At 35.7% G+C, this 27,650-nt stretch overlaps 1 protein-coding gene across 2 annotated transcripts in view; it reads right to left on the bottom strand.

Annotated features, from left to right (window-relative positions):
• Positions 1-813: 813 nt before the first annotated feature.
• The window catches only part of LOC145662997 (fatty-acid amide hydrolase 2-A-like), a 124,387-nt gene continuing 97,550 nt past the window's right edge, over positions 814-27,650 (bottom strand). For both annotated transcript variants that reach the window (XM_081729108.1, XM_081729107.1), the window contains exons 7-12: positions 18,986-19,129; positions 13,076-13,177; positions 10,418-10,585; positions 8,163-8,345; positions 5,142-5,244; positions 814-1,364 (exon numbers count right to left, since the gene is read on the bottom strand). In XM_081729108.1, the coding sequence (XP_081585234.1) occupies positions 1,309-1,364; positions 5,142-5,244; positions 8,163-8,345; positions 10,418-10,585; positions 13,076-13,177; positions 18,986-19,129 (756 nt within the window). In that variant the 3' untranslated portion in view covers positions 814-1,308. The remainder of the gene's footprint in view (positions 1,365-5,141; positions 5,245-8,162; positions 8,346-10,417; positions 10,586-13,075; positions 13,178-18,985; positions 19,130-27,650) is intronic.

Raw genomic sequence — 27,650 nt, 5'->3', positions numbered from 1 at the left:
AGACATGATTACTAATGCCTCAATTGAAAGATAATTATTAATGTTGCAGACATGTGGTTTCAGGTGGGTGGCGCTACATGCCACGCAGCGAGTGCTATAATTAATTTACTGAAAGATTAAGTTCTCGAATTGGACTGTTAACTGGCCACCTGGTTCATGAGATTTGACACCATTAAATTATTTTCTCTGTGGATATGTAAAGTCGCACGTCTACGCCGAGAAACCAGAAACAATTGAGCACTTGGAAGCCAACATTTAACGCGTTTTGCCAAAATACAGCCTGATTTACTGCGAAAGGTGTGTGAAAACGGACCTCCAGATTACGCCATGTACGGGCCAGCTGCGGTGGCCACATGCTCAAGATCAGGTTCAAACATTAATGACATAAAAGGGACTGTCAAATAAAGTCAATTTCATGGATATTAAAACATTTTTGTGTTTTATTTCAAAATAAAGTTCTCCGCCTCTAAAAAAAAAAGCACCCTCCGCAACCCCCGTATTCCCCTGATTTGGCCTCGGCCGACTTCTATCTCTTTCCTAAATTAAAATTGTCATTGAAAGGGAAGAGATTTGACTCCATTGAGGACATTCAAGCAAATACGGAGAGAGTGTTTCGCATCATGACGGAAAATAATTTTTAGGAATGCTTCCAGAAGTGGAAATACTGTTGGAATCGGTGTGTTCATTCAGCAGGGGACTACTTTGAAGGAGATCCATCACAATAGCCTGCAATTACTATTACAAGCCTAGTCTTAAAACTTTCGAATCATACCTTGTATATTGCTTGTAAAACATGAATGAAACACGAACAAATCTTAATTGTATTATATTATATCCTCGGAAACTTCACAAAACATTTTCTACGTCATAATAGAATTACATTTTGTCAACAATATTAATATATAAATACATTTCCAGGTAACAACTTCAACAGCCACAATTCAAGACAACAATATTTGAAAAGTACACAGCCTTATATTTTAACATTATCAATTAATTAAAGAATCTTTCTTCTTTCAAGTAAGTACACTTCGTGGAAATCAATATCTGTCCCATTTACTTCAGGTTAATTGTCTTCTCAACAAAATAGCATAACACGAAACACGAAGAGCAGGGCACTAGGAAAAAATCAAACAAGAGTATGCATCAGTCCAGATGCAATCTCATTGTAAGTAACAAATACTTAACATTTTTGTAGCATAATCCGTCTTGAAGTTAACTGTTATCTTGTCAATACGAGAGAGAAGTCCTTAATGAGAAGGATAAAATAGCATTCTCTTGATAAATGATTTGGATACCTATATTTGCTCAAACTATCTCTTCTTCTATTGTGATTCGAGTACTGTGTTCGACGGGATGAATACCTAGATAAAAAATTACATAGAAGAAATCTATTACAATAAGAAAGACATTTATTTACTTCTTAAAAAGTTCACAATATGTGGAAAGTCACTTTTTGTCATTACATGCAGTGCCTCTGCCATGCGTGTTGTTCTTATTGATTCGTGCAGTTACGTTTGAACTTGCAGCATGCTGTTATTACTCATTTGGTGTTACGTTTGAACTTGCAGCATGCTGTTATCACTCATTTGGTTACGTTTAAACTTGCAGCATGCTGTTATCACTCATTTGGTTACGTTTAAACTTGCAGCATGCTGCTATCACTCATTTGGATACGTTTAAACTTGCAGCATGTTGTTATTACTAATTTGGTTACTAAAGTTGTTATTACTGATTTAGTATATGCATAGTAAAACAAAATTTCTAGTTATATATCCCACAGTTTACACTTCAGGCTAAAAAAAACTGATGATTGATGAAAGCGAATGATTATTAAATAATTGTTGGAATAAGAATATGAGATGAAATGGGAGAATCCTGAGAGAATCCATAGAAACTGTTGTCCACCACAAATTCTCATCGCCTGGGATCGAGCCAGGGACTCTTTGCGCTAGAAGTGAGCGCTCTGCACAGAAATGCATAGACACGAGCTCATATAATGAAAAGAGTACATGGCCCTGTTAAATCGACATATAAGATGTATCCACTTCTGCATCCTCTTAAGAAGTAACAAATTCATCTACGAAGCCGACAAATTCATCTACGAACACTCATAGCAGCGATAGAAGCTGATATGTAAACTACATGTCAACCAACAAAAGGCCAGTCGTAGCTCTTTGTGCGTTACGTCAACGTCAGAGTTTGCTTTTAACAATTCAATACGTAAACTAGGAACCTATGTCAGATAAAATACATTTATTGTCTAGTTCTTGTTCTTGTTACAAGCTATTAGTCTTGATTCTACAGTTAGTATTTTAAAATGCAAAGCAAGTTTAATCACTGACATAAATTTAAGATTAAAGTTTCTTGTTTGAAAGGTAATGTTAACGCTATACTTTAGCCTTCTTGTAGAATAGGATGATGACAAAGTTGCTACCAGGCTGAGTTTCAAGTAAGAATTCCATAAATAATATTAGTATTTTCCAGTGTTTTATCGCATTAGATATCAAGCATACTTCAACATCAATTCGAAAGAGTCAGTGACTGAATAAGAAAAAGCCAGTCCTAAGATAAATAAATGTCTGTTGTGTAATCTCAACAATACAATTGATATGTAATATTATATTTATTGACAATAACAAACTAATAGTGACGACATTGGATGCAGAACTGTGCGGAAGAAGACAATCCTCTCTGAATCCCGTAATTCAGATATTTTCAGTTGAATTATGTTCCAACGCACTTTGCTCAGAATAATCGTGATCGTTTTCACATGGCATTTCCATGGTGATAGATTGTCAAAGAACCTTTAATCTGACCTCCACAAACACCGACTTTTATTTCATGTAAATTTTAGGTGTGGGAATGATCCCCCAAAAATATGTATACTATGAAGCCACACAATACTCACAATATAAAAGAATGCATAATGTATGTCGTAGCAACATCATCATCAGAAGTGTGTTTCCAGCAAAATGTGTTGACATAATGTCGAACAAAGGGAGAAGATATGAATTATGTGAATCTTGCCATATACTATGAAACATTTGTGAACAATTCTGTATATTTTATTTGATGTCACAATAACAACAATTAAAATTAGATTATATTCAACCATGTTAATATCCAATACATTATCTTTGGGAAATAACAATAATTTTCACTTTTATTAATTGAAAAATAGTCTAATAACTTTGCTAAAATTTTCTTTCTTAAGTCACGACATATTAGCAGATTTTTAGTATGATTTTATGAAGATAGACAATTTTATGTCTTGAGTGAATTGTTGAATCATAAAACATTCTTTATTAACTACTCAAATGAAACAAGATATGATAGGTATATTATTGAACATGATTCATTGGATTTTGTATGAAACGCAGAGTATTAATACAATATAACATAAACAACAGATAATGTAATGTCTTAATATTATACAATTTTATTGGTTCAAATCACTATCTGTTAAATGACAAGCTTCTCCAATAAGTATATTACCTAAGAAGAAATTTTAAAGCAGTTACATAATGTTTTTATTAAATCAACTAAATACAACACCCTAAAATAACAATTTTAAACGATTTCGATAACTTAGATCAAGAATTGGATGTTATCCATGAATATACACAAATTGTTACATGCAAGGAATTCATAAGTTTAAAGAATTTCTTTGAATAGCAAGGGGATAAGTATTCCTAAAACAAACGAAAAATTAAACTAAAGAATAACATATCGTAAATAGTGAATTTCGCTCTATTAGTTGTCAATTACTGCTTTCTTCGATTTTTTATTGGTATCATGTGTTGATTAGTTAAAATATTTCTATGAGGATTTTTTTCTTAAATATGAAGACATTTGTAATTCAAAGATGAAAATATAGCAATTCGAAATATTTCTATATTGAAGACTATGGCTGCCTACAACATGAGAGGAGGTAGAATTTTCACAAAGAGATATGAAATGAGGATATTTCAAAAAATTTCCGACCTGACTGAATTATCGCGTCATGGTTCATGGCATATAATAATGCCATTAATACAAGAAATAACCTGTTTCAGCTGCCTAGCTGCGTCAATCGTTGGAGATAGTCGTATCCGTTATTGTGCGTTGATTTCATATTTTGCATGGCAATGCTCCGGTACAATCCATTCGGCTGTTGTTGCCAAAGCTGTAGTGCTAAATATAGGCTATATGGTGGGTGCTGAAGCGCCCCAAATTCACAGTTCTCACTGCAATCTTGGCAACAGCCGTGTGGACTGGATATTGTCATGCAGTATGCGAAATCAATGCATAGCGACTGTTTCAAACGAACTGACGCAATTAGAGAGTTGAAGCTGGGTGATTTTTCAATAAATGACAACACTATGTGCCATAAACGGCTTGTTATCAGTGGTGATACAGTGTCAGACCAGAAACTTTCGGAAGCACCCTCGTATGAGACAAAGATCTAATAGAAACGATCAAGATATCCCTTTCACAATCTCTTCTTGAGACGAGACAACTTCAGTTTTTATTTCGTCGGTAATTCTATTGAAGACCTTTGGTAGTTTCCTTACATCATAATTGATAGATTTTCTCTTAAAACAATAACAATTAAAATTACAACGTATTAGGCAAATATTGTTTGAAAAATTACATGAAATAATTAATACATAATAATATTTCACATGGTTATTTTATTTAATTATTTTTTCACATGCTTCGTTAGAATTTATTAGAAACATAACAGTGAAATTTACAGAATATTTACAAGTTCATGCACAAATGACTATACATACAAGCGAATTTATCAAGAAAATTCATGCAAATGTACATAAATGAATCTTGAATGAACTTTAGTCATAAATTTTACAGAAGTTAAAAGACAACAATTTACGAATTCATGCATAAAATTTCTGGACTTACGCAAGTCAGTGGAACTAGAAACGCATGCCAGTTCAAAGTCGCACATTTGTTACAATTATTACAATCCTGGAAATGCATGCAAATTTGCAAACCATTGAAAACTATCACACTGCTGAATTAATAAAATCACAGGCATATTGATGATGTGAAACACAAATAGTGTTCATATATATTATACACACTTTACTTGAACAACTAATGTTTATGGTTATAAGAGAATATTTTACCGAACTGACCTCTGTTGTTTATTGAGGCTGGTTCTTTCCAACCCCCAAAAGCTTCTTCTAAATCTTTGGCTACAGCTAATGTTAAATGATCATTATATGGACCTGCTACAACCTGAAATAAACGACAGAAGCATACATTTTAATAATTTAAAAATATCTTAAATTTCTTGCACATATTAGAGTAGTTCTGTTGCATGTTCGCGAAAATACTTATGTGAAATCTATTAACAGAAAAGTACTAACTTTTACAATAAAAACGTATTAATGTTCTTACAAATTCATTAAGGTTTGCCCCCTTCGAGGCAGTTGTTATCAGCGGTGCCGATTTCTTTGTAACTTTGGAAGGTGGGAAATTGGTGCGTTTCTTTGTAACTTTGGAAGGTGGGAAATTGGTGCGTTTCTTTGTAACTTTGGAAGGTGAAAAATTGGTGCGTTTCTTTGTAACTGTGGAAGGTGGGAAATTGGTGCGTTTCTTTGTAACTTTGGAAGGTGAAAAATTGGTGCATTTCATGGTTATATTTCCAAGCAATATATCGAGATTCGGAGGTTCAAGTAAACTTTATCCTCTGCTTGCAATCTACCGCTTCTAATGTTGTTTTCAGTTTTAGAATATATCTTACTAACGTTGTTTCAGAGATGGCGCAGCTATTATTTTGTGTTTCCTTGAATCTCACTTATCTTCTGAGAATGACATTTCTTCAAAGCTTCTTTAATTCAGGAAACAAGAAACTATCTGCTAGAATCGTCTGGAAAAATCTTTCAGTTTAACGTCCCACGAATATGTCCTGTTAGGTTAAGAAAAACGGATGATTAAAACAAGTGAATGATGATGAAATGATTGGTGGAATCAGAATATGGGAGCAAAGGGGAGTATACCGAGAAAAACACGGACACGATGTTGTCCCCACAAACTTTGTTGACTGGGGATCGAACCAATGACACCATGCACCAGAAGTAAGCGCTCTACCATCGAGCCACCGTGCCTCAGTCAAGTCTGGAGAGTACAGTGGGTGTAGCAGAATGGATTACTGGTATTTCATCAGATAATTATTGCATATCAGGAATAACACGTTAACTGGTAGATTGTCATGATGTGACATCCGACTATGGTTCATCCACACTCATATCTCTTCTATGTATACCCTTCTTTTACTCCCCCAGGACGAATTCTTAGTGGGTTAAACTTTTGTAGTAAAAAAATAAGCAGGTTTCATCGACTCATACGGTTGTTCTAGCTGGGTAATTCCTTTCCCAGGCTGCTTTGATCATTATTTTGATGCCGTAGATACAAAGCCAAGTTTCATTTCCTGCTGAGTTTCAATACGTTTTCATTAATACTAGCAAAGTTTATCAGTTCTTAACTGACATGAACACAATTTTCCTTCTGATCACTGGTCAGTAAATGCAACATGAATTTTGCGGATTTTGTGCTAAAATTGCGTGGAAATTACTTCAATAATCTCTGAGAGGTGATCGGGGCTCTTCACAAATCATAATACGAACTGTATCAATGTTATAACTATTTCTTGATGCGAAAAGTCATACGGACATGAAATTATCTTCCATCGATATTCTGCCAGCTTTGAAAATAGTGAGTCATTTGTAACCTAAGCTCGACTCATATAGTCTTTCCTCTAAATATGCTTGCTGGAACAGTTTTAATGAAGTAAGGTCAAGTTGGACCTACCTTCACACAAACATTAAGACCTACGTACACACTTTTTGAGGGTCATATATGACCAGGGCACAGGAAATTATACTCATAGTAATCTTCAAAAATAGAATATCATATCCCCGAGATGATCATCACATCGGAAAGAACATCCTCAGATTCTGTTACCCACACCACATAGTTCAGCATATTAGCCCTTGGTTTTCTCGGGGCTCTTCCATATAACTCCATATTCTAATTGGCGAGTTCTTCCCTAATTATTTATTTTCATTGATCATTCATTTACTTTGGCCTAAAGGACATTACGAAGGAGCGTTAAATTAAAGATTTTGTTGAATTTATTTCGTAGATGATCAGCTGAAATGGTTAATGTCTCTCTCCGACTGTTTCCGAGTTCCAGAGCTATACTTGGTTTCTCTATTAACACGTAGGATTTGATCTGATAATCTCAACGACCAATGGATATTACCAAATCTGGAAATAAGAAGTCTAGTGAATTCTTGTCTGAATATTGCTGCTGTTAGTCGTGCCATTGGATTAAAGGCAGGGCATCATCTTTCTGCATCTACATGTGTGAAACACTTTGCCTTGTAACTTACGCATATTAGCTTGGGTTGTAGCTCTCAGGATTCATTTTCGGCAGAACCGTGTTCATTCTGAAAAAATTACAAACTACCTATACTCCTATAAACAACTGTACATCGAACATTTTGACCTTAACATCGTATAAGGATCTTTTATGTAAGTCTTGCAGAGCTTCATTGTCCAAAACGTCTCGTTGTTCTTTAAAAATCTCGATAGATAATATTGAGTTTCATCTGATACGATCAGATGTTGTACAAAATCCTCTTCCTTCCTGCATTTACTGATAAATTAATCACGAAACAATGCTTTGTGTATCTCACAAGTCACAACCCGGAACAATTTTTGCAACCACCTGTATCTCGTACAGATACAGTTGTAGGTTTTTGAACACAGCTACTAGTACTGTTGACTTTTTTGGGCCATCTAGGACGGGTAGGTCTACGTAGATCTGTGGAGGCTAAGTTGAGTGGCATCCACTACACACTAAATATTCACTGTGAGACGTTTGTGGTAGCCCTAGAGAGACTTTCTTATTAGCATATTGACTTTTTCTGCTTGACGGAAGTTAGTAAGACTTTGCAAAATCACCTTTAAAATAAACTTAAACATGAGACAGGACGCGTGTTCTTCTAAATTAAATTTCGTATAATAAATAAATAAACTTTATACAAATATCAATTCTCAATTCATTTTTTCGACTATCATCTTCTACTTAATCTCTTAATTAAGTATAACCCACCGCAAGCACTTTAAATAAATATTCTATAACTTACCTGTACGCCGACAGGAAGACCTTTATCATCATACCCTATGTGACAATGAGTAGATGGAAAACCGAGAGTATTGACAATCATTGCATAGCATACTCCACGCGTTTTAGTATAGATTTGGTTATGATAATGGGCAGGCGTTGGATGAGTAGGTAAGATCAATATCCCATTCTCTCCAAGAAGGGTCTACAAAATAAAAATAATATAAACAATAATAAATTCAATGTTGCTAATAGTTGTATAGTATTAAGAAACTTAATAAGCTATTCAAAAAAAGATAAGGTCGGTTATTTTCAGAAGTTCTACTATCATGGGCTATTAATATTTCCGCTTAATGCAATCAATAAATCATAGATTCTGAAAGAAGACAAACTCAACGCATATTTAGCATTAACATATTTGAAGACAAACACTGTTTCTGAAAATAACATAAACATTCTGCCTCACTGGCGCAAATCGAGAAGCTTCTGCGCTTCACGATCCAGTACTTAACTAGAGAAATTCTAAGATACGAGACAGTACTCAACTTCCTTAAACCCATTTTTCAAATACTGAATCATGAATTATGCTTTACTGTAGAGTTATTACTGAAATATCAATGGAATACGAAAAGAGTAATAAAATAAGAATAAAATCGTTAAGACATATTTTGGAACAAAATTGACCCGATTTGTACCGGTATATCACTCTTTCTAAATATTTATACAAAAATAGGCTACCTTATTATTGTCTTATAAAACTCTTCTTGTAATTTAAATTTATGAACATAATTAGGTATATTACAGCAGTTTTCGAAAATTGTCCAAAACGCTTAACACGATACAATAAATTACCTTTTATCTTGGATGTTTCAAGAGCAATTAATTACGCCAATTTACAGGGTTTTAATCAAATGCTTACTTATGAAATACGAAGAAAGTCATTAGTCTTTTCAGAAAAAGTCCTAAACTTCTGTTAATGAAAAATAAGTTAATCATATTATAAACATGTTACGAAATATGAACAAAATCGCTAGACGCAGTTTTAAAGAAATGGTTCGAATTAAATTCATAAAATCAATAACAACCCTTTCAGAAAATGTGTGAGATATTGCATATTGTAAGGTTGCCAATGAAATATTTACTTCCAAAATATGAATAAAGCCTCTAAAGTTATTTTCGGGAAAATGTTCATTTACTGGATCTATCCAGAGAAATGATTTCCTCTGAAATATTTTTTATGGAATATAGACTAAAATCCTTAGACCCATTTCGGATCAATTTTCAATTTACAGCCTCCAATCAAGTACTCTTATAATCGAGTTTAAGAGGAAAATATGAAACACTACCTGAATAATCTCATAAAAACCTTCCGAATATGTTAAACTTCGTGGTCTCTAAAACTCTAGATATAGAAAAGGAGAAACAAATGAAGAGAGATTTAAGCATACAAAGCTAGCTTTTCAGCATGTGTTAGTCTCCGAAAGTATAAAATAAATCATTTAAACATTTTCTTTAACACAAACACAAAGCGTTCTTCGCCCCTACTGTCGCGTGAATGTAAGAAATAAGAAAAGTCACCCGCAATAGGCAACTTACGTAATAAGCAAAGAATATAAGTTATCAAAAAAAAAAAAAAAAGTGACGTACCTAATGCATTCCTAATAAATGAATTAGCAAAAGATTACTTATTTATTAATTAATTAAATAAATAAATAACAAAAGTAATTTGCTTAAGTTAGCTTACCCAATAAATTAATAATAAAAATCATCTGCGAAAGGTACCTTAATAAATTAATAAATAATAAAAGTTTACCACAAAATATAGCTTACCTAATGTATAAAAAACAAGTCATTCGTAAAAGATAATTTGCCTAATAAATAAAAATAAGATATTTGTAAAAGATGACTTATCTACTAAATAAATGATAAAAGTAATTTGTGAAAGATAACTTTCTAATAAATAAGTGATAAGAGAAGTCTTCAAAATATAACTGACCTAAATAAATAATAAAAGTTATTTGAAAGATAACTTTCTAATAAATAAGTGATAAGAGGAGTCTACAAAACGTAACTGATCTAAATAAATAATAAAATTTATTTGAAACATAACTTTCTAATAAATAAGTGGTAAGATGTGTCTGCAAAATGTTACTGACCTAAATAAATAATACAAGTTATTTGTGAAAGATAACTTCTCTAATAAATAAGTGATAAGAGGAGTCTGCAAAACACAATTAACCTAAATACATAATAAAAGTCACTCTGAAAGCAACTTACCTGCAACTTTTCTCGCAATAAATAATTTTTACCTACATATCTTGCGTATTTGCTCTTCGGAATGAAACTGTTTATAGCGTTCAAAAAGTAGTAGGTAAGTGCGGCGAACGATATTCTAGACATATTAAATAATGATTTTAGAATTTCAAGTATGAGAGACTTCCTTCCCTGGAAGAAAAAACAAATACTTGTTAAGTATTAAGAAAATTACTTTTTCAATATGTCATGTAACATATCATAGCAATGGCCACATGAACAATCTTTAATTGTTAAAAAGCTAAAGTATAATATATATTTTACCCATTATTGTATTAAATAAATGTTCCAATTTATTTTAATATTGACATAGTATCACACCCAAGCAGTATACCATGTTTCCCTCCCGCCTCTAGACTAACTTACAAAAGTTCAAACGAAATATTTGCGAACGTTCATTGAAATGTTACTCTTAGCCCATATTATTTTTGAATATAACTCTACTTTCACTACTCTTTCATTTGTCTTTTCTGAAAATGTATTTACTTCAAGCTGCTTTTTTTCATATATTATGAATTTAAAGTATGTTTTATTTTCTTATTGATGTCAAAACACTGGGTGTTTAAACACAGTAACAATGTTTATGGCGACGCCACTGGTAAGAAAATCACGTCGCTCAGAATGGCCAAGTAAATCGGAAGTATTGCTTCCGAATCTGGAGTCAGTTTTCAATATTTTTTCTTCTTCATAATATACAGTAAAAGCCCCTCAAAATAGGCTTCTAACGACGCCATTGATAAACAGATTGTGATGCTGGAAACATTGAAGTAAATCGATTGCGGTTACTCCGAACCAAGAGACTTTCAACCCAGAGGAGGATTCTTTGAATAATTGCACGTAAAGGCACGCACTTTAGATGTAACAACTTCCTCTAGAAAAGAACATGCATGTCATTCATTTGTACAAATTCAATTTTATTGGCGTAGATGTGGGAACGCAAGTATAATGTACACTCCGTATTAAAAAATTGCAACAGCTAACGCCGTGCAGCTAGGACACCCAATATACACCTTCTTGAAATGAAAAAATGAAATCTTTGAGTTTAACGTCCCACGTTTATGCCGGTTAGGCTAAAGGAGACGGTGATGATGAGTAATGAATGAAATGGTCGAATGAAGGAAGTGGGAGGAAACGGGAGAACCCCGTGAAAACCCACGCACACGGTGTTTGTCCACCACAAAGTTCACTTGGCGGGGGCTGGGATCGAACCCGGGACCCCAAGCACCAGAGGTGAACGCTCTACCACTATACACCTTCTTATCCCGTAATCATGTCTGGTAAAGACTCCCTCTCTCTCTCCTTCTTTCCTCTCTCCAATACTAAAACCAGCTAACAACATGAGCACAATTCTAATTTCAAAATATACACGATTAGTATTGATAAAATGAAAGAATAAAAGCGAGACGAAACAAGATTCATAAGTTGATGTAATGAGAAACTTAAACATATACACAATGAAAAATTGAAACCAATGGACGTCCATTAGACAAAGGTACAGAAGTAAGATAGAGAGAGAAAAGGGGAGATAAGAAGAAAAAGAAAAGGGAGAACAGACAAAAATATGGAAATTAAACGTAGTAAGGAAAGAACATAACATTGTAAGGTTTCGCTTCGAGAAATCCAACAGTAACATAGAAATAACATATTTTTAAAATAATTTTTCAGAACTATTCGAATATATAGAGGATGCTTGAAATATTTATTAAGTTACTTTTAAAATGAATACCATACTTGGTGGTCAAATTAAATAATTTCCAGTGAAACTATAGAGTTCCGAGATACATCTAAAAAATGTAAAAAGTTTAACACACATGCTTTGTTTCCGCGTGGTTAGGTAATGTTTATTGAACGTACTGATCCGAAATTCATTATAATAAACCCAGTAGGTACGTAGGTCATACTTTCCATTCCAGACTACTAATGAAAACTAAAAAAAATGAAAAAAGAAAAAGAAAAAGAAAGAAAGAAAAATGAATAAGTGCTATTTTATTGCTAATTTCTATCAGAAAGAGCCTATATTACAATTTCAAACTGTATCATAATGAAAAGTTACAAATATTCAAAAGGAAAATGGGATGTTCCTTATAAAAGTAGCAGACTTTGCACGTTTCACTTTTCAAATGTGAATAAAACACATTGAATTGTACAAAGGAAACGAATTTTGTTTCAAACTAATATAAATAAAATCTTTTCTTGAAATAAACAAAAAGGGAACTTTTCTAGTCATCTCTGAAGATTTATCTGTTCCGAACATCCACTCTCGATTTCACATATTGCAGATAAAACGTTGTAATTTGCACAGATAGAAATAACACTCTGGAACTGAAACGAATCATCACGTCAGTCGAGTGATGTGGGTTAGCTTGTATACCATTAATGGGTCGAGGATTCGAACCCATAGTGACCCGGTGATTCGAATGAGACTCGGTAACCCGGAGGGTAAAGAAGAGTTTTTACTTATTTCTTTGCATTTAAACAGTATTTTTTCCAGTTGTACATCCTTCCCCCCCCCCAACAGGGTAGCAAGGATAAATTTATTCTCACTAAATTTACAACTTTAAGCATACAGACCTTACATTAAAGATTATAACAAGAATGTTATATGTATGTTCACCAACCGACCTGAGATTTATTTGGGTGTTGCAGAAGATCAGGTACCCCTTTGAGACCGAAAAAGAGAGCCACAGTTATCTCAAGTGCTTCTCTCATTTCAGGAACATCTGCCTGCAAGAAAAATAAGTGTATATTCTGTTAGAAAAAAATCCCAATAATAGTAAAATCCAAATCGAAAGTTCACTACAGAAAAATACACCCCACTTCTTAAGAAATAACCTTTAAAAAAAATAGGCTTCGATACTAGCTATTTAAACGTTCTAGTTCATTTAAAACACAATTTTATTCAAAAACTCAACAAATGTGTGAAATAATACCAATATACTTCAAGTCAGAGAATACTCTGAGCATGGACCTGTAGCTAGAATCGAAATTTAAGGGAAGTTCTACATTAGCTAAGGGAGCTGAGTGTACTAGGTTTTAACTACGTATTATAAGTTTAAAACTGAAAATTGATTATACATTTCAATGCTATTAGTTGGTAATCTTAAAACACATGATACAGATATACATACAGAATCTAGTGTAGATCATTACTGTAATTAGTGGTAGCTTATTTCTTCTGGAAAGCCAACATCTTACATCTTAATCTAACATTAAAGTTTACTGAGCCAATTCTAATTTTTATGCAAACTGTGATGAAAACTATATATAATCAATATATAATATCATTCATTAGTATTTCATAAAAATAATAGGGATTGAATTACCCAGTATGATTCCAAAGTTGAACTTTGAATCTGGGAACAATCTATACGGTTCCTGAAAGGGTTTGTCGAGCAAGTTCCAAAACAGGTTTCAATTCCTTGCCTGGAAGCGACCCCGCCCCTTCAGGGATAGAAATAGTCTATATAGAACAGCTTGATCTATATGTCCTATATATCAAAGTACTCCACCTGACTAGTAGATTAAAAATATAATATGCATTACCCAATTATATTTTATATCAAGGTAATAAAACCAAAACATTGATTATTTCACTATAAATATCCTATAATAGTGGACCTATAAAGTTGAGAAAAGCATATTCATAATATCCAGTCAACAGCAAGCCATTTGATATCACAACTAATGTGACTCATTGTTATGGCTAGATGTGACACATTCGACGTATTTCAATTTCAATATTTTCCTCGATTTCACCTATATACGTTGTTAAATCAGTATGTTCATTATGTATTCGTTAACTGCTCATCTAGACGAGTTGTTTGATAGGTTTCACGGTACAAAAACGTTCAATAGATTTAGAGTTACTAATTAGGTGAAAACTAGTCGCGGTAGTAATTTGAATTCATTTACTCGATCCGATCAGCTCTTTCTTTATAGCTATAGAGACCCGATTCATCACCCTTCAGGGTTTTAAGCCCTCTACCTACGACATGGCCCGGGTAATGAGAAGGAAGAAGGCTCCGGCTGGATGTTGTTTGCTGGAGGCTTGGCTTATGCTTTTGTCTAGGTGTGAGGGCCACGTAACTCATACTGTCTCACGATCACTTTACGGCGTGATAGTAAGGTTTCAGCGTCTCGTAAACGGGTTCTGCCATGTTGTTGTTCATAAAGAGTGATAGAAACACAGTGGTTGGAGATACCAACTACACTGAATAAAGCATTTCTCAATGTAATGTTCATCGTCCGGGATCTAACATGTTGAAAGAGATGGATCCTTTTTGTGGAAACTGAAAGACAGGTCTCTCACTCACCGGGCAAGGAACTGAAACCTGTTTTGGAACTTGCTCCACAAATCCTTTCGGGAAATATATATGTTGTTCCTAGACTCAAGGTTCAACTTTGGTATCTTCCGGATTGGTAAAAATTAGTGTTGAAGTAAGAAGCAATAATTCAAAAAGGGATCGTAAAATTCCACAATAATTTAAGAATAGTCTCACAAATCAATTACAATACTTATTAATTGATATATTTCAATCTTCTTCACAATTAGTTTCAATTAAAAGTAATTTTTTTTCGTAATGTTATCTATGCTCATAACAGAGTTTGCTTATAGTCTCGGAGGAGATCGAAACGTCTGGATAAGTTTAAGAGTGATATTATTAATTACTCAGGGTAACATGTCAGAAGTATTTGGGACCGTAGGGATAAGTCACATATTCGCACTGGAGACCCGGATTCGATTAGTCGTAGAAGCAACTCATATGGTTCGGATCCTACGTTAAACTATAGGTCCACGTCTCTACAGCCTCGACACAGAACGGAACGCTAACTTCAAATCAACAACCAACATTCCACTCTTAGTAACAGAATATGATCTTCGCAAATAATTACAGTTATTTTTCCGTTGTAAACTGAATCTTGATTATAATTGGCAATTGAAAACTACTTAAAGTACAAGGACCGCCCTCCCCGGTTTTCTTACGTAATGCGATCCGTAAATCTTTACGCAACTTTAATCAGTGATGTCAACCCGTGAGAAAAATTTCATATTATGGGATTTTTTGACAATGATTTCTCGAAATATGATAAAGGGAATTTTCATAAAAATTGGCAGGATTTATGGGATTTTTCATACATATATCACATTGATTCCACCAAAATCGTCTATGGGCGAGAAGTATAAACAAATGAGTCTTGGGTAAACTAGAAATTAATGCTAATGGTTAAATTTTGTTACTATAAAACGCATGTTAATGTTAAATCAATTTATGAAGTAATTTGTGAATCTCAAAAAGCAAGCGCTAAGGAACGTTAATTGCACTCTGGTATCAGAAAAAAAGAGAGGGAGAAACAAATGAAAGAAAGATAGAATTAACGAAACAAGGTAAAACGAGAAACGTCCAACTTCCAAAACGTTCCATACGAAGTGACTGAAGAATGAAAATGAAATGAAATGAAATCCTTGAGCTTAACGTTCTGCGATTTTGCCTGTTAGGTTAAGGGAGATGATATAGGGCGGCCATGTTGTGGTTTCCAAGGGAGGGGCAAATATAAGCAAGGTTTGAAATATAGTTTTAAATTTTGCTATAACTAATGTAAAAATTCTATTGGGCTTTCGATATTCCCCAAGTACGATTTCCTCTTAGGGGGGGGCGAGCGCCCCACCTTGGCCCCCTGATGGGCATCCTTGGAGATGATGATTAAAACAAGTGAATTATGATGAAAGAATTGGTGGAATGAGAAAGTGGTAGGAAACGAGAGTACTCCGAGAAAACCCACGAGCACGATGTTGTACACCACGAGCTTACTTCGCTGAGGATTGAACCAGAGACCCCAACGTGCCAAAGGTAAGATCTCTACCACTGAACCACCGTGCTCCCGGGCTGAAGAATAAAGTTTATCTAGTTTTTTTTTTTTTTTTTTTTTTTTATACCTACAGTAGAAGATCATTATGACTCCAAAGCGTGAAGGAAATACTAGACTCACAACAAAATGTACTTACTTTCATCAGCATTTTCAATTGTCCCTTTCAATTAAGGGAAACAGTCTATTAGTTCATAAACTGTTTGATAATCGTAGACGATCAGATTCAGATTTTGAACAATTCATTCATATATTGAAGAAAATAACTTATATACACTAATTTCATTGTTCATGTATTCTAAGTTTAGAACATTTTGTTATTAGTATAGCCAGTGGCGTATTTACGATTTTGTTTCGGAGAGGGCTTTGCTAACTTTCGGGGGGGGGGGGCTTTGTCTGAAAATGTGAAAATTCTACAAGATATTTCATATACTTTACTATAGTAAGTAAGATTTCGGGGCGGGGCTTAAGCCTGGAAGCCCTCCCCCTAAATACGCCACTGAGTATAGCGTAGGAAATTCAAGACCAAAATGAGAATTTTTGCCTCTCAAGATGGGATTTTATAACATTTTAGGTTGGCATCACTGAGAGTCGAATGTAATGAGAGTCGAATATGTAAATTGCTTAAGTATAACTTCGTAAGAAACAGCAATATTCCTCATTGTTGATATTTGTATATAGATATGTGTATTTTAGTATAGTGTTATTTTATGATTGAAACAACATGCAGCAATATTCACTTGAATGTAAATCTTAAAAGTGTGAAAAATATACAAGGTATATACGTATAAATGTTCTTTTATAGGTATTCATTTTTTACACAGAAAAATATAGGTATATTACGTATGTCGTTGCTTATTGTAATGGATGTCAAGGATGCAAAAAATGCAACCGTGTTCATATCCGCTAATAATTGTTATTTTCGAGATTTATTGCACATGTCGCGTTTTACGTAAGTCGAAGTGTTTCTGTGCATTAAATGGCAATCAAATTAATATTTGCAAGCATATTTCTTAAACTGCTCAAGGTTTGCATTCTAACAGAGGAAGAAAATATCTTCTATCCAAACTCCTCTTTTTGTATACATTTTCTACAGATCCAAGTTTTTTTAAAAAATAAAATCACAACATAAAACGTGGTGATGCACGCGTATGTCTGTGTTGATTAACATTCTGACAGTAAAAGAGTGACAACTGTTTCGTTATTGCATTTTTCAATTGTTCTCCAGTGATTTACTGCCAACTGGCACGACCAACGTTTCAACACTTCCCTTTGATCAATACTCACACAGTAATTAAGATGGCACTTAACTATGTTTTATATATTGTTCCGGAACAATTCACTACTTGAACATCACCAAAACAATTAAAGTGATTACGCCTCCACCTACACAACTCCAACAGAAAAAAAAAAAATTTCAGTATAGTTTCGCAGGAAAGGTATGTTAATTTCACATGTCTCTTTTCTAGAATTCAACATTTATATGTACAGTCGCTTGCGAAAGTGCCCCCATCCCACTCCTAATTTCGGAACAAAGAGTAACGAAGCATTAAATGATCAGAAAATCTGAGATTACAAAAAAGATTTTGAGGAAAAACTTGAATGTGACACAAATGGAAACTGCAACATTTATGAAGCTAAAACCGCCGTATCTGAAAATCATGCTAAATCTTAAACAAATCGTTAGCGCTACGTTAGTGCTTGTTACTGCTACAAGAACAACGTTAGATTCCCAAAATCGCCACTTATACACACACACAAAAAAAAAAAATGCTCTGCAGAAAGCGAAAAGGGTGTCAATCGCTAGTGTTGTTTAGTGCTTCTGCGTACAGAAAATTATTGACAAATTAAGTGGCGATTCTGGTGTGACATCAACCTAAAATCACCTCATCTACAAATAAGCTTTGCGGAAAACGAAAAATGTGTCAATTGTTAGTGCTACAAGCACAATGTGCCCCTACGTACGGAAAGTTATTAATAAAATAATGTGTCGATTCTGGCTTTACGTCAAGCCAAAATCGCCACTTTTACAAACAAGCTTTGTCGAAAACGAGAGGGATGTTAATCGTGTGTGCTACATTAGTGCTGGCTAGTGCTGCAAAAACAACGTTAGTGCTACAAGGTACGAAAAGTTATTAAAAAATTGAAAATCACAACTTTTACGAGTAGGCTTTAGAAAGAAAAGAGATATCTGTTGTTAGCGCTTTTATTGCTAGAATCGCAATGTTAATGCTCCTACATAGGAAAATATATTAACACATTAAAATGGCTAACACGCCAGATTCGCCATCTTCTTAAGTAAGCTTTTGGGGACATGAAAAGGAAGTTAACTGTTAGTGCTGCGTTAGTTCTGGTTAGTACTACAAGCATAACGTTAGTGTTCATAGGTACGAAAGGTTATTAACAAATTAAAGGGGCCATTTTGACTTAACGTTATGTAAAAATCACAACTTTTACAAACCTTGCAAAAAACGAAAAGGATGTCAATTGTTACTAGTATGTGATGCACAAATCACTTGAATTTTACGAGGGTAAGTCAAAAATTATCCGCAATGTAGTTATAACAATTGTCAGAGAAGAACGAAACGCTTTATAATTTATACAAGACGCAATTACAGCGTATTACAAACCAAAATCATTATCATATTTAATAAGTAAGCTGTTTACCTTGATAACTTCTACTCCATGTGATTGTTTCATGTGATTAGCGACCTTGTGTATTGCATCTTTTACATAGGATTCTGTGGGTTGAATAAATGGAGACCCTCCATCATCTTCCATGTAAAATGCTTTCATATCTTTGAGATTTACCTGTAATGAATAAAGACGTCATATTAACTAATGCTTCACTACCAAGGAATATTAATCCCAGTAATGTCAAGTTACAATCAATTCTATGCTATATTAAGTTTTTGTACATGAATTTGAGAGTTCAAGATTGTGCAGTTCATATTGAACGCTTGTGTTCCAGAGATGGCAATTTTCTAATCGGGATTCCATGGGCCCAGGTTCCTTATTCTCATAGAGGCTCGTGCTCATTAACCTTAATGAGCCTCATATTAGCTTAAATTCACACTCGTTATTAGCTCAGACTTAGTAATCTCGATGAGGCTCGAGCCAGCTCTATCCTGCACCCATTTACCATATTCGGCTCGCTCTCGCTAATAAAGGACTCGGGCTTACTATCTTTAGTCGGGCTCGCACTCATTAGAACTCAGGCTCTGGCTCGCTATCCAGGTCTCGTGCTCAAGCGTGCTCTCAATTACTGTTGAGTTCAAGGTCGATTGAGCCCAAGAGCTAGACACGTGAATTAGGATAATTCAAGGTAGATAGAGCCCTAAAGCCGGACTTGCGAGTTAGGATAGTTCAAAATCGAATGAGCCCGAGAACCAAACTTGCGAATTAGGATAGTTCAAAGCCGATTGAACCTGGGAGCCGGATTCTCGAGTTAGGATAGTTTAAGGCCGATTGAGCCCGAAAGCCGGACTCGCAAATAAGAAAAGTTCAAGGCTGATGGAACCCGAAAGCCGGACTCGTGAATTAGGATAGTTCAAGGCCGATTGAGTCCGAGAGCCGGACTCACGAATTAGGATAGTTCAAAATCGATTGAGCCCGAGAACCAAACTTGCGAATTAGGATAGTTCAAAGCCGATTGAGTCCGGGAGCCGGATTCTCGAGTTAGGATAGTTCAAGGCCGATTGAGCCCGAGAGCCGGACTCGCAAATAAGAAAAGTTGAAAACCGATGGAACCCGAAAGCCGGACTCGTGAATTAGGGTAGTTCAAGGCCAATTGAGCCCAAGAGCCGGATTTGCGAATTATGATATCTCTGCTTTGTTCGTACAATCCTTCGTCTGTCTGTTGTATCAAAGCAAAAATGGTAGGAGAGAGCGAGAAAAGAAGTTTTGATGTGGATTCAGCATTCTGAAAATGAGTTTGATCTGCAGGCTTGTCGATATACTGAAACCAGAAGTTACAGAGTTAACCATCTCCGGTTTCGATCTTGAATTACGGTAGAGCAGAAACGGTAGCACTGCAAACAATAATTCACAGTTTCGACATCTTTTAGAAAAACTTTTGGCTGTCCACTGAAGTCTACTATCAGTGAACAAAAAATGTCTAGAATGTATTCTAACACTGAATAATAGAAACTTCCGTAAGTGTGCTCAAAATATAACCGAACTTGTGATGTCCCCAATGAGTACATGGGCAGATATGATTTGTAAATGTTCTAACATGTTGAAAAGTTGTTTATGTTCCCGTATACTTATTGGATCCAACATAAGTTTAGTACAGCTTTGAACACTCTTAGGGCAGTTTCTATTAACCAATATGGCTTTCTAGAATGTTTGTCCACTAATACAACACTTCAGGACATTTTATATTATGTTAAACAATGACTAAAAGTAGTTTCTACAAAATTTCCAAATCGTGTTCATACATTGATTCATTTTGTGCACTGAAGAGATCACTTTTTTCTGGAACGCCTGGAGCAATTTCAACCATACCTGGTACATCTATGCCTTACAGTCTGAAAAAATAAACCGTGGGGATAACATACTCCTAGAACCCCTTACAAATCCCACAAGGAATGAAATGTAAAAATAATCCAAACAACAAATGTTAGTTAATATCGAATTAATAGTTTTTGGAGACGCGGAGACGAATAGTGACATCACGATACTTTTAAGTGCAAGTTCAGCCTCAGTGGAGTAAAACTTTCCTAGTACCCATGCACCTAGCATCTCCTAGAACCCCCTAGGGACAAAATGGACAAATAATCTAGAACGACCGACTTTAATGTCAAATTTATAGCTTTCGAGGTCGCTGAGACGAATAGTGATACTCCAGATACCGTTTAAGTGCAAGTGAAAGTTCAATCTCTAACGGTGGCTAAAATTTCTAGGACACCTCTAGGTAGAAGGGAATAGCATGTAAAAATAACCGAAAATGACTGATAATAGTATCGAATCCATAGTTTTTGGTAGGGATGTGCACGAGACAAGATTTGTGGCTGTGTCGTCTCGAAAATGTGCTGTAAAAGTGATGTCTCGATTCGAAAAAATGTATACTTTTCTATTGTGAGAGCCGTGTCTCGACTCGAATTTTGTCAGGAAAATCCTGTCTCGTGCGCATCCCTAGTTTTTGGGGTCGCTGATACGAATAATGACACTACAGATAACGTTTAAGTAGAAATTCAGCCTTCATTATTACCCTAGGCGAATGTAAAGAGATGATATGTAACAATAATCGAAAATGACAGATGTTAATGTCGAATTTCTAATTTTCAGGGACTCACACTTCAAATGAATAGTTACACTCCAGATACCGTTTAAACCCAAATTCATCCTTCAGTGAATGTAAGATACCCCTAGCATTCCTAGGGGTTGAGTGAGAAGTAATAACATGTAAAAATAATCGAAAAGACCGATATTTTAAAGATTATCAAGAAAGTTCTGTTGCATTTTCATCCACCACCTTCGAACATTGATATGGCACCTAACACGTACCTGGAAGATCAAAAATAGCCCCCATCAGCATCGATGACCTTCTCCCAACTTTTTGGAAGGCCATGCATTTCATCGCAGTAGAACTTGATGGGCCGTGAAGCGAAGAAAGTATCAAGTGTATTTTGCACCTCTACTAGGAATTTGAATTGGCGTCCTCTAAGATGATTGTCCAAGGAATAGAACAGGTGATAATCGGACGGTGCAATGTCCGGAGAGTATGGCAGATGTAATAGTGTTTCCCATCCAAGGCATAGAATGTTGTCCTGGGTTATCCTAGCCAAGTGGGGCTTAGCGTTGTCCTGTAACAGGAGGACCTCTTTGAGATTCTGAAGTTCTGGATCCAGAGTTTTGAAGTTTTTCTTTAACACGGTTCAACTGCTGACAATACACAGTTGCATTGATACTCTGACCAGCTGGTAGCAGTTCCCGATGCACGATATCGTGAACAGTCCACCATACACACAGGAGTACCTTCTTCTGGTGCAATGCTGATTTCGGCTGTTTTGGAACCGGTTCATAGGATGCTAACCAATGATACAGGCACCGTGGAGCTTCGTAGAGGACCCACGTCTCATCACATGTCAACACCCTGTCCAGAAATGGCTCCTTCCTCAGACGAGACAGCAAAGTAACACTGGTGTCTGCTGGCGTTGCCTTCTGGCCTGGAGTCAAATTATGTGGGGCTCATCGATCCAACTTGTAGTGCTTCCCAAGTTGATGGAGGTGCTGCCGAGTGGTTTCTTCACTCACACTGAATTCTAGTCTCAGTTCCTTACATGTCTGGCCACTGTTCGCCTCAATAGCTGCCTGAATATCTTCATTTTGTACATGTGTTGGTCTTCTGGCACGTGATGCGACTTCAGGTGTGTCGTCACCATTCTTAAACTTGTTAAACTACCACTGCACTGTCCGCGTAGTCAAGACACCCTCACCAAAGGCTTGTCATATCTTTCGCCCCGCTGCAGTGGCGTTTGACCCCAATTTGAACTCGTACAGCATACATGCCCTTATGACGCTCTGTGGAGGTCTTATGTTCATTCTTTCCTTACGCAAGTTCACGGTGTAACTGAACTGCCATAACTAGGTAATATGTTGGATATACCCCCACCAACAACTGACCTTCGCCTTATCTCCATTCGCATTCAACTCACAGCGTGAAATCCAGTTGAACACAGACCTGCACAAAAAGCGACAGAACTTTCTTGGTTAACTTTATAGTATCAAATTCACATTTTTTTCTATCGCTATAGACAGTAACACTCCCTATGCAGTTTAAGCGCAAATTCAACTCTAGTCAGCAAGAAGGGTTAGGAGGAGCGGAGAATAAAATATCTAAAATTATCGAGATTAGTGTCGAATTCATAGTTTTTGCGGGCGCTAAGCTGATTGATGACCATCCGGTAACATTTAAGATCAAGTTTAAGCAAGAACGGGCATGCCATCTGGTCCGGGAATGGACAGGACAACGTCAAAGGCGTTGCTCGCCGTTATTTATTCATTTATTCTACTCAGTTCTTAAATTTCTGACACGGGCAGTGGATTGCTTATACATCTATAAACGTAAAAGTGCATATATATATATATATATATATATATATATATATATATATGTGTGTGTGTGTGTGTGCACTTTTGTGCGTGTGTGTGTGTTGTGTAGGTATGTTCTACCACCACTTTAGAATGCTTGCAGCAATTTCAACCAAAATCCATAGTTTTCGAGGTCGCTATAATAGTAAAAAATTGCTGCTACATCCGATGCCGTTTAAAGTCCAAGTTCAGCCCCGATTGGCATGAGGAATGAGAAGGATGGAAAACAAAATGTTGAAAATAATTTAGATTGGTACCGAAACCATAATTTTCGGAGTCGGGAAAATAGCATTACACTTTTGAAGCACTTATTAGGACATACTCGTAGTACATACCTCAACGTGGGTTTTTATCATGTTAGTTTGATTAGATGAATGTTTCAAAAAGTATGTCAAAAGTAGAGTGTCTTACTGATTTTTCTCATTCCACTTTCACTGAAATGTGTACCCTAAAGGGGGAAAGGAGTTCCAAATGTTTTCCGTAAACTTATTTTCCTCGTCTGAAGAGCGGATATTTCAGGTAGCTTTACATACAATTTTACACGTGTTATCGCTCATATACGTACTTCCCAAGCACGAAAATAAATACAGTGGAGTCTCGTTAATTCGAACTTGAATAATTCGAAATATTGGATAATTCGAACAGAAGTCCATTCCCCTTGAAAACTGTATTGAAAACAATAGTAAAAAATCGTGGATAAATCGAACTTTTGAACCTATGTTTTGGATAATTCGAAGTAAATACAGTTCAAAATTTTTAATGTTGAACAGATGTAAACAGAGAAATATAGTTTTAACGTGTTTTCAGTTATCCAGATGCAGGCATAGGGAAGAGTAATACAAAAGATAAATAGAAAATCTATGTAATGATAAGGATGAAGGTGAGTTGGGGAAGAAGTAAAGATAGAGAACGTGTGCCAATCTCATCTTGTTTCAGAATTGGTTGAAAATTTAAGATGAATTTTCGATAAAGTCAACCAAATGTTATTAATATCGTATTCCATACAATACATGGAATTCAAGATTTATTGACCGTACAAAAACAATCAAATTTAAGCAAATGAGGTTTACGACTTCTTAAAAGTGAGAACAGAATATTTAAATTGTCACTGGTATTTAATTGTTTGGGCTATTCAATGTAGGTTGTAGTGATGTTCGTAATATATTTTCCATTGTACACGTAGTTTGAATTATGTAGAGTCAATGTCGTTTGTTAGTTTGCGGTATTCGATCATGCGAATAATAAGCTGCTTTAAAGATAAAGTCTACACCATATGAATGTTTTTGATGCACAGTACTTTGGTTTGATTGTTGTTATATATGTGAAAATGAATGTTGTTGGATAATTCGAATTTTGGATAATTCGAAGTTTATTCGTATCCCCTTGGACTTCGAATTAAAAAGAGTCCACTGTATTCAGAAATGAAATACGAGGAGTAATCAGAAAGTAAGGTTAAAAAGCCTGCAGTGAAACGTGTATATATTATTTCATACAACCAATACAGTTAGCACACAGTATATACATTAGGTTATTTTTCTACGTAGTCTCTATATCGGTTGAGGCACTTGTCGCCTCGTGAAAATTCCCCCCCCCCTGGTTAAAATCTTGTGCTTGCATGTCAGCCACGTTGTCACGAAGTGTTTCACCTCCTCGGTTGAAGCGAAGCGACAGCTTCCTAGGTGTGCTCCTTCATGTGCAAGAACAGGTGAAAGTCGCTTGCAGCAAGGTCCGAGCTGTAGGGAGAGTAGTCGATGATGTTCCAGAGAAACTGCTTCAACAGCGTGGTGGTCTTATGGGCTGTATGCGGGCGCGCGTGGTCACTTTCGACACCATTCTACGACATGCTGACAAGACATTACAGTCTCTCCGTAAACCTCTACCAGTTGCGTTGAATTTCAGCCGCGGTTACATGTTTCGTCTACTTCTTCGGGAGACTAGTTTTTAAACGAGTGATCACTTGTTGAGTTGAGTTGATTTTGAGTTTATCGTCTCGTTCAGCAACGAGGCTATATGAGACGTGGACCTACTGATTAACGTGGAATCCGAACCACATGAGCTCCTGCCGGGAACTGAACCCGGGCCTCCCACGCCAAAGACGCGTACGCTAACCGCTTAGCCACGGAGGAGTTCGAGTGATCACTTGTGTTTACCTACAACTAGCACTGTAGGTGGCAGGTGGCTGAAACTCTGCACAGTGGCCAACTTCATGTATTAAAATTACCGCACACTCCTCATTCCTCTATAACAGATGAAATTCCAGAAATATCGGCTTTGTAACCTTAGTTTCTGATCTTCCCCGGTATTTAATTTAACGCCTCATAGTTGTATCCCTTAAACCAAAGGAGATGGGTGCTTGATCAAAGTAAATGAAGGGTCAGTGAAATAACAATATAGAAGAAAACGGGATGAATTCTCGAGAAAACTCACCGATACGATGTTGTACACCACAAACTCACATGGCCTAATATCGAACCAAGAGCCTTTCGCAACCAGAGCTAAGCGCTCTACAACTAAGCCACCTGTTCCTCATGTGAAACTGAAAATTTCAATCAAAATATTGGTTATTTTCAGGCGTGGATCAACGAGATAAACACAAAGGAAATTACTCTTTCTAAAATACTCTGTAGTAATTCAATAACTGATGTTATACACCATCCAAAATACCTATTCAGCATGCTTTAAAAATTCATATGATACCACACACATCGTTGGCTAGAGGGAGAGGGAGATCTACTCTGCTTTTTATTTTAATGAAACATTTCTCTTAAAGAAGTTAAATTATTCTAACAAAGTGCCAACATTTTTACATTCATAATCGAACATTCAACGCTAATGTGCACCTACGAAAATAATTATTTTTCTTCCTAATTATTATTTATAACAATAAGTACGTCTACATAGAGAACACTAAGGAAATTTCTCTCCTTATCAACTCCGTTGGTGAAAAATACTACAGCCTGATTTTTTTTCTTTCTTCAAGGAGAAGCAGCAATAGTGAGAGTTGGGAAAAGTGATCTTGCGCCGAGTGAAAATTCAACGCTATACCATTAAACAACGCGTCTATATTGTAAAACATTACTACAAATGTGGGGATATATGTGCAGAAGTTGTTGTAAACTCCGTACCAAATATGGAAGACAAAGGTGTCCGTCAAAGATGCAAAATCAAAAGAATCTGAATCAAGCTTGTAGAAAGTGGTTCAGTGAGGAATGGAAGTAGTCCAGTACACAGTCAGACGTGCGCCCAGAAATTTTTGTTGGGAGGGGTCCAAAATTTTAGGAGAGTTCAACTGTTGGGTGGGGCTCTTTTTTGCGGCGGGGTGTCAAATGCTACAATACATTTTGTCTATAATTGAGCCTTTGTTATTCTACACTCGAAATAACGAAAAATATTTAAGTACTGCCACGTACACTCTCAGAAAAAACAATGATATAACTAGGCTGTTTTTATAAGCAAATGTACAGTTGAAGAGCTAGATCAAGGCTTTAGGGTACACCAATTATATTTTTCTGTTAAACAAGTATAAATTTATTAAGAAAATGTACACATGTATGTCGAATTACGAAGTCTGGGGGGCGTACCCAGTGGACCTCTACGTGAGTGTGCACCTATACATCGTCGTCATTGTCGCTCCCAAGGAAACATCGCAATCGTGTTCAAGAGGACCTAGACACATCAATTAGTCGCCGTTCACAGCAATTTCATTAAAGTAAAAAAATATTCAACATTTTATACAAAGATTTGCATTTAAAGGCGTATAAAATACAGTTGAAACCAAATCATCCCTCACTACGTCGTGAATTCGTGGATTGGACCCTATTCACAACGAGAACAATGGCAAATTTTTCAACAATTTTATCTTCACTAACGACGCCGATTTCCACATGGGTGGATATGCGAACACACAAAACCGTTGGATGGATTTGCATAACATAACATACGCGTATACAAGAAGGAAATATTTCGGTATTTTTTTCATAATAACGAGTACTTACATTCACTACGGAGCGACTTTTTGAGCGCACTGTATAACTCCACCAAAGTTTAAAACTTCTACGTACGATAAATGCACAAGTATTATTTACAAAGCGATGTGCGCTTTTCAAGTAATCCATAGAATTATAGTATACATTACGTTAGCGTGTTAAGCTGGCTATACTTCCCAAACAGTATTCCGAAAAGCTATTTCTATGTTATATTTTGTAAACATACACTAAAAAACATGCTGAAACCATCT

This window comes from Thermobia domestica, chromosome 10, assembly GCF_964235325.1.
Source record: "Thermobia domestica chromosome 10, izTheDome1.hap1.1, whole genome shotgun sequence".
Classification (NCBI taxonomy): Eukaryota; Metazoa; Arthropoda; class Insecta; order Zygentoma; family Lepismatidae; genus Thermobia; species Thermobia domestica.
This window is presented reverse-complemented; position numbering and strand designations above follow the sequence as displayed.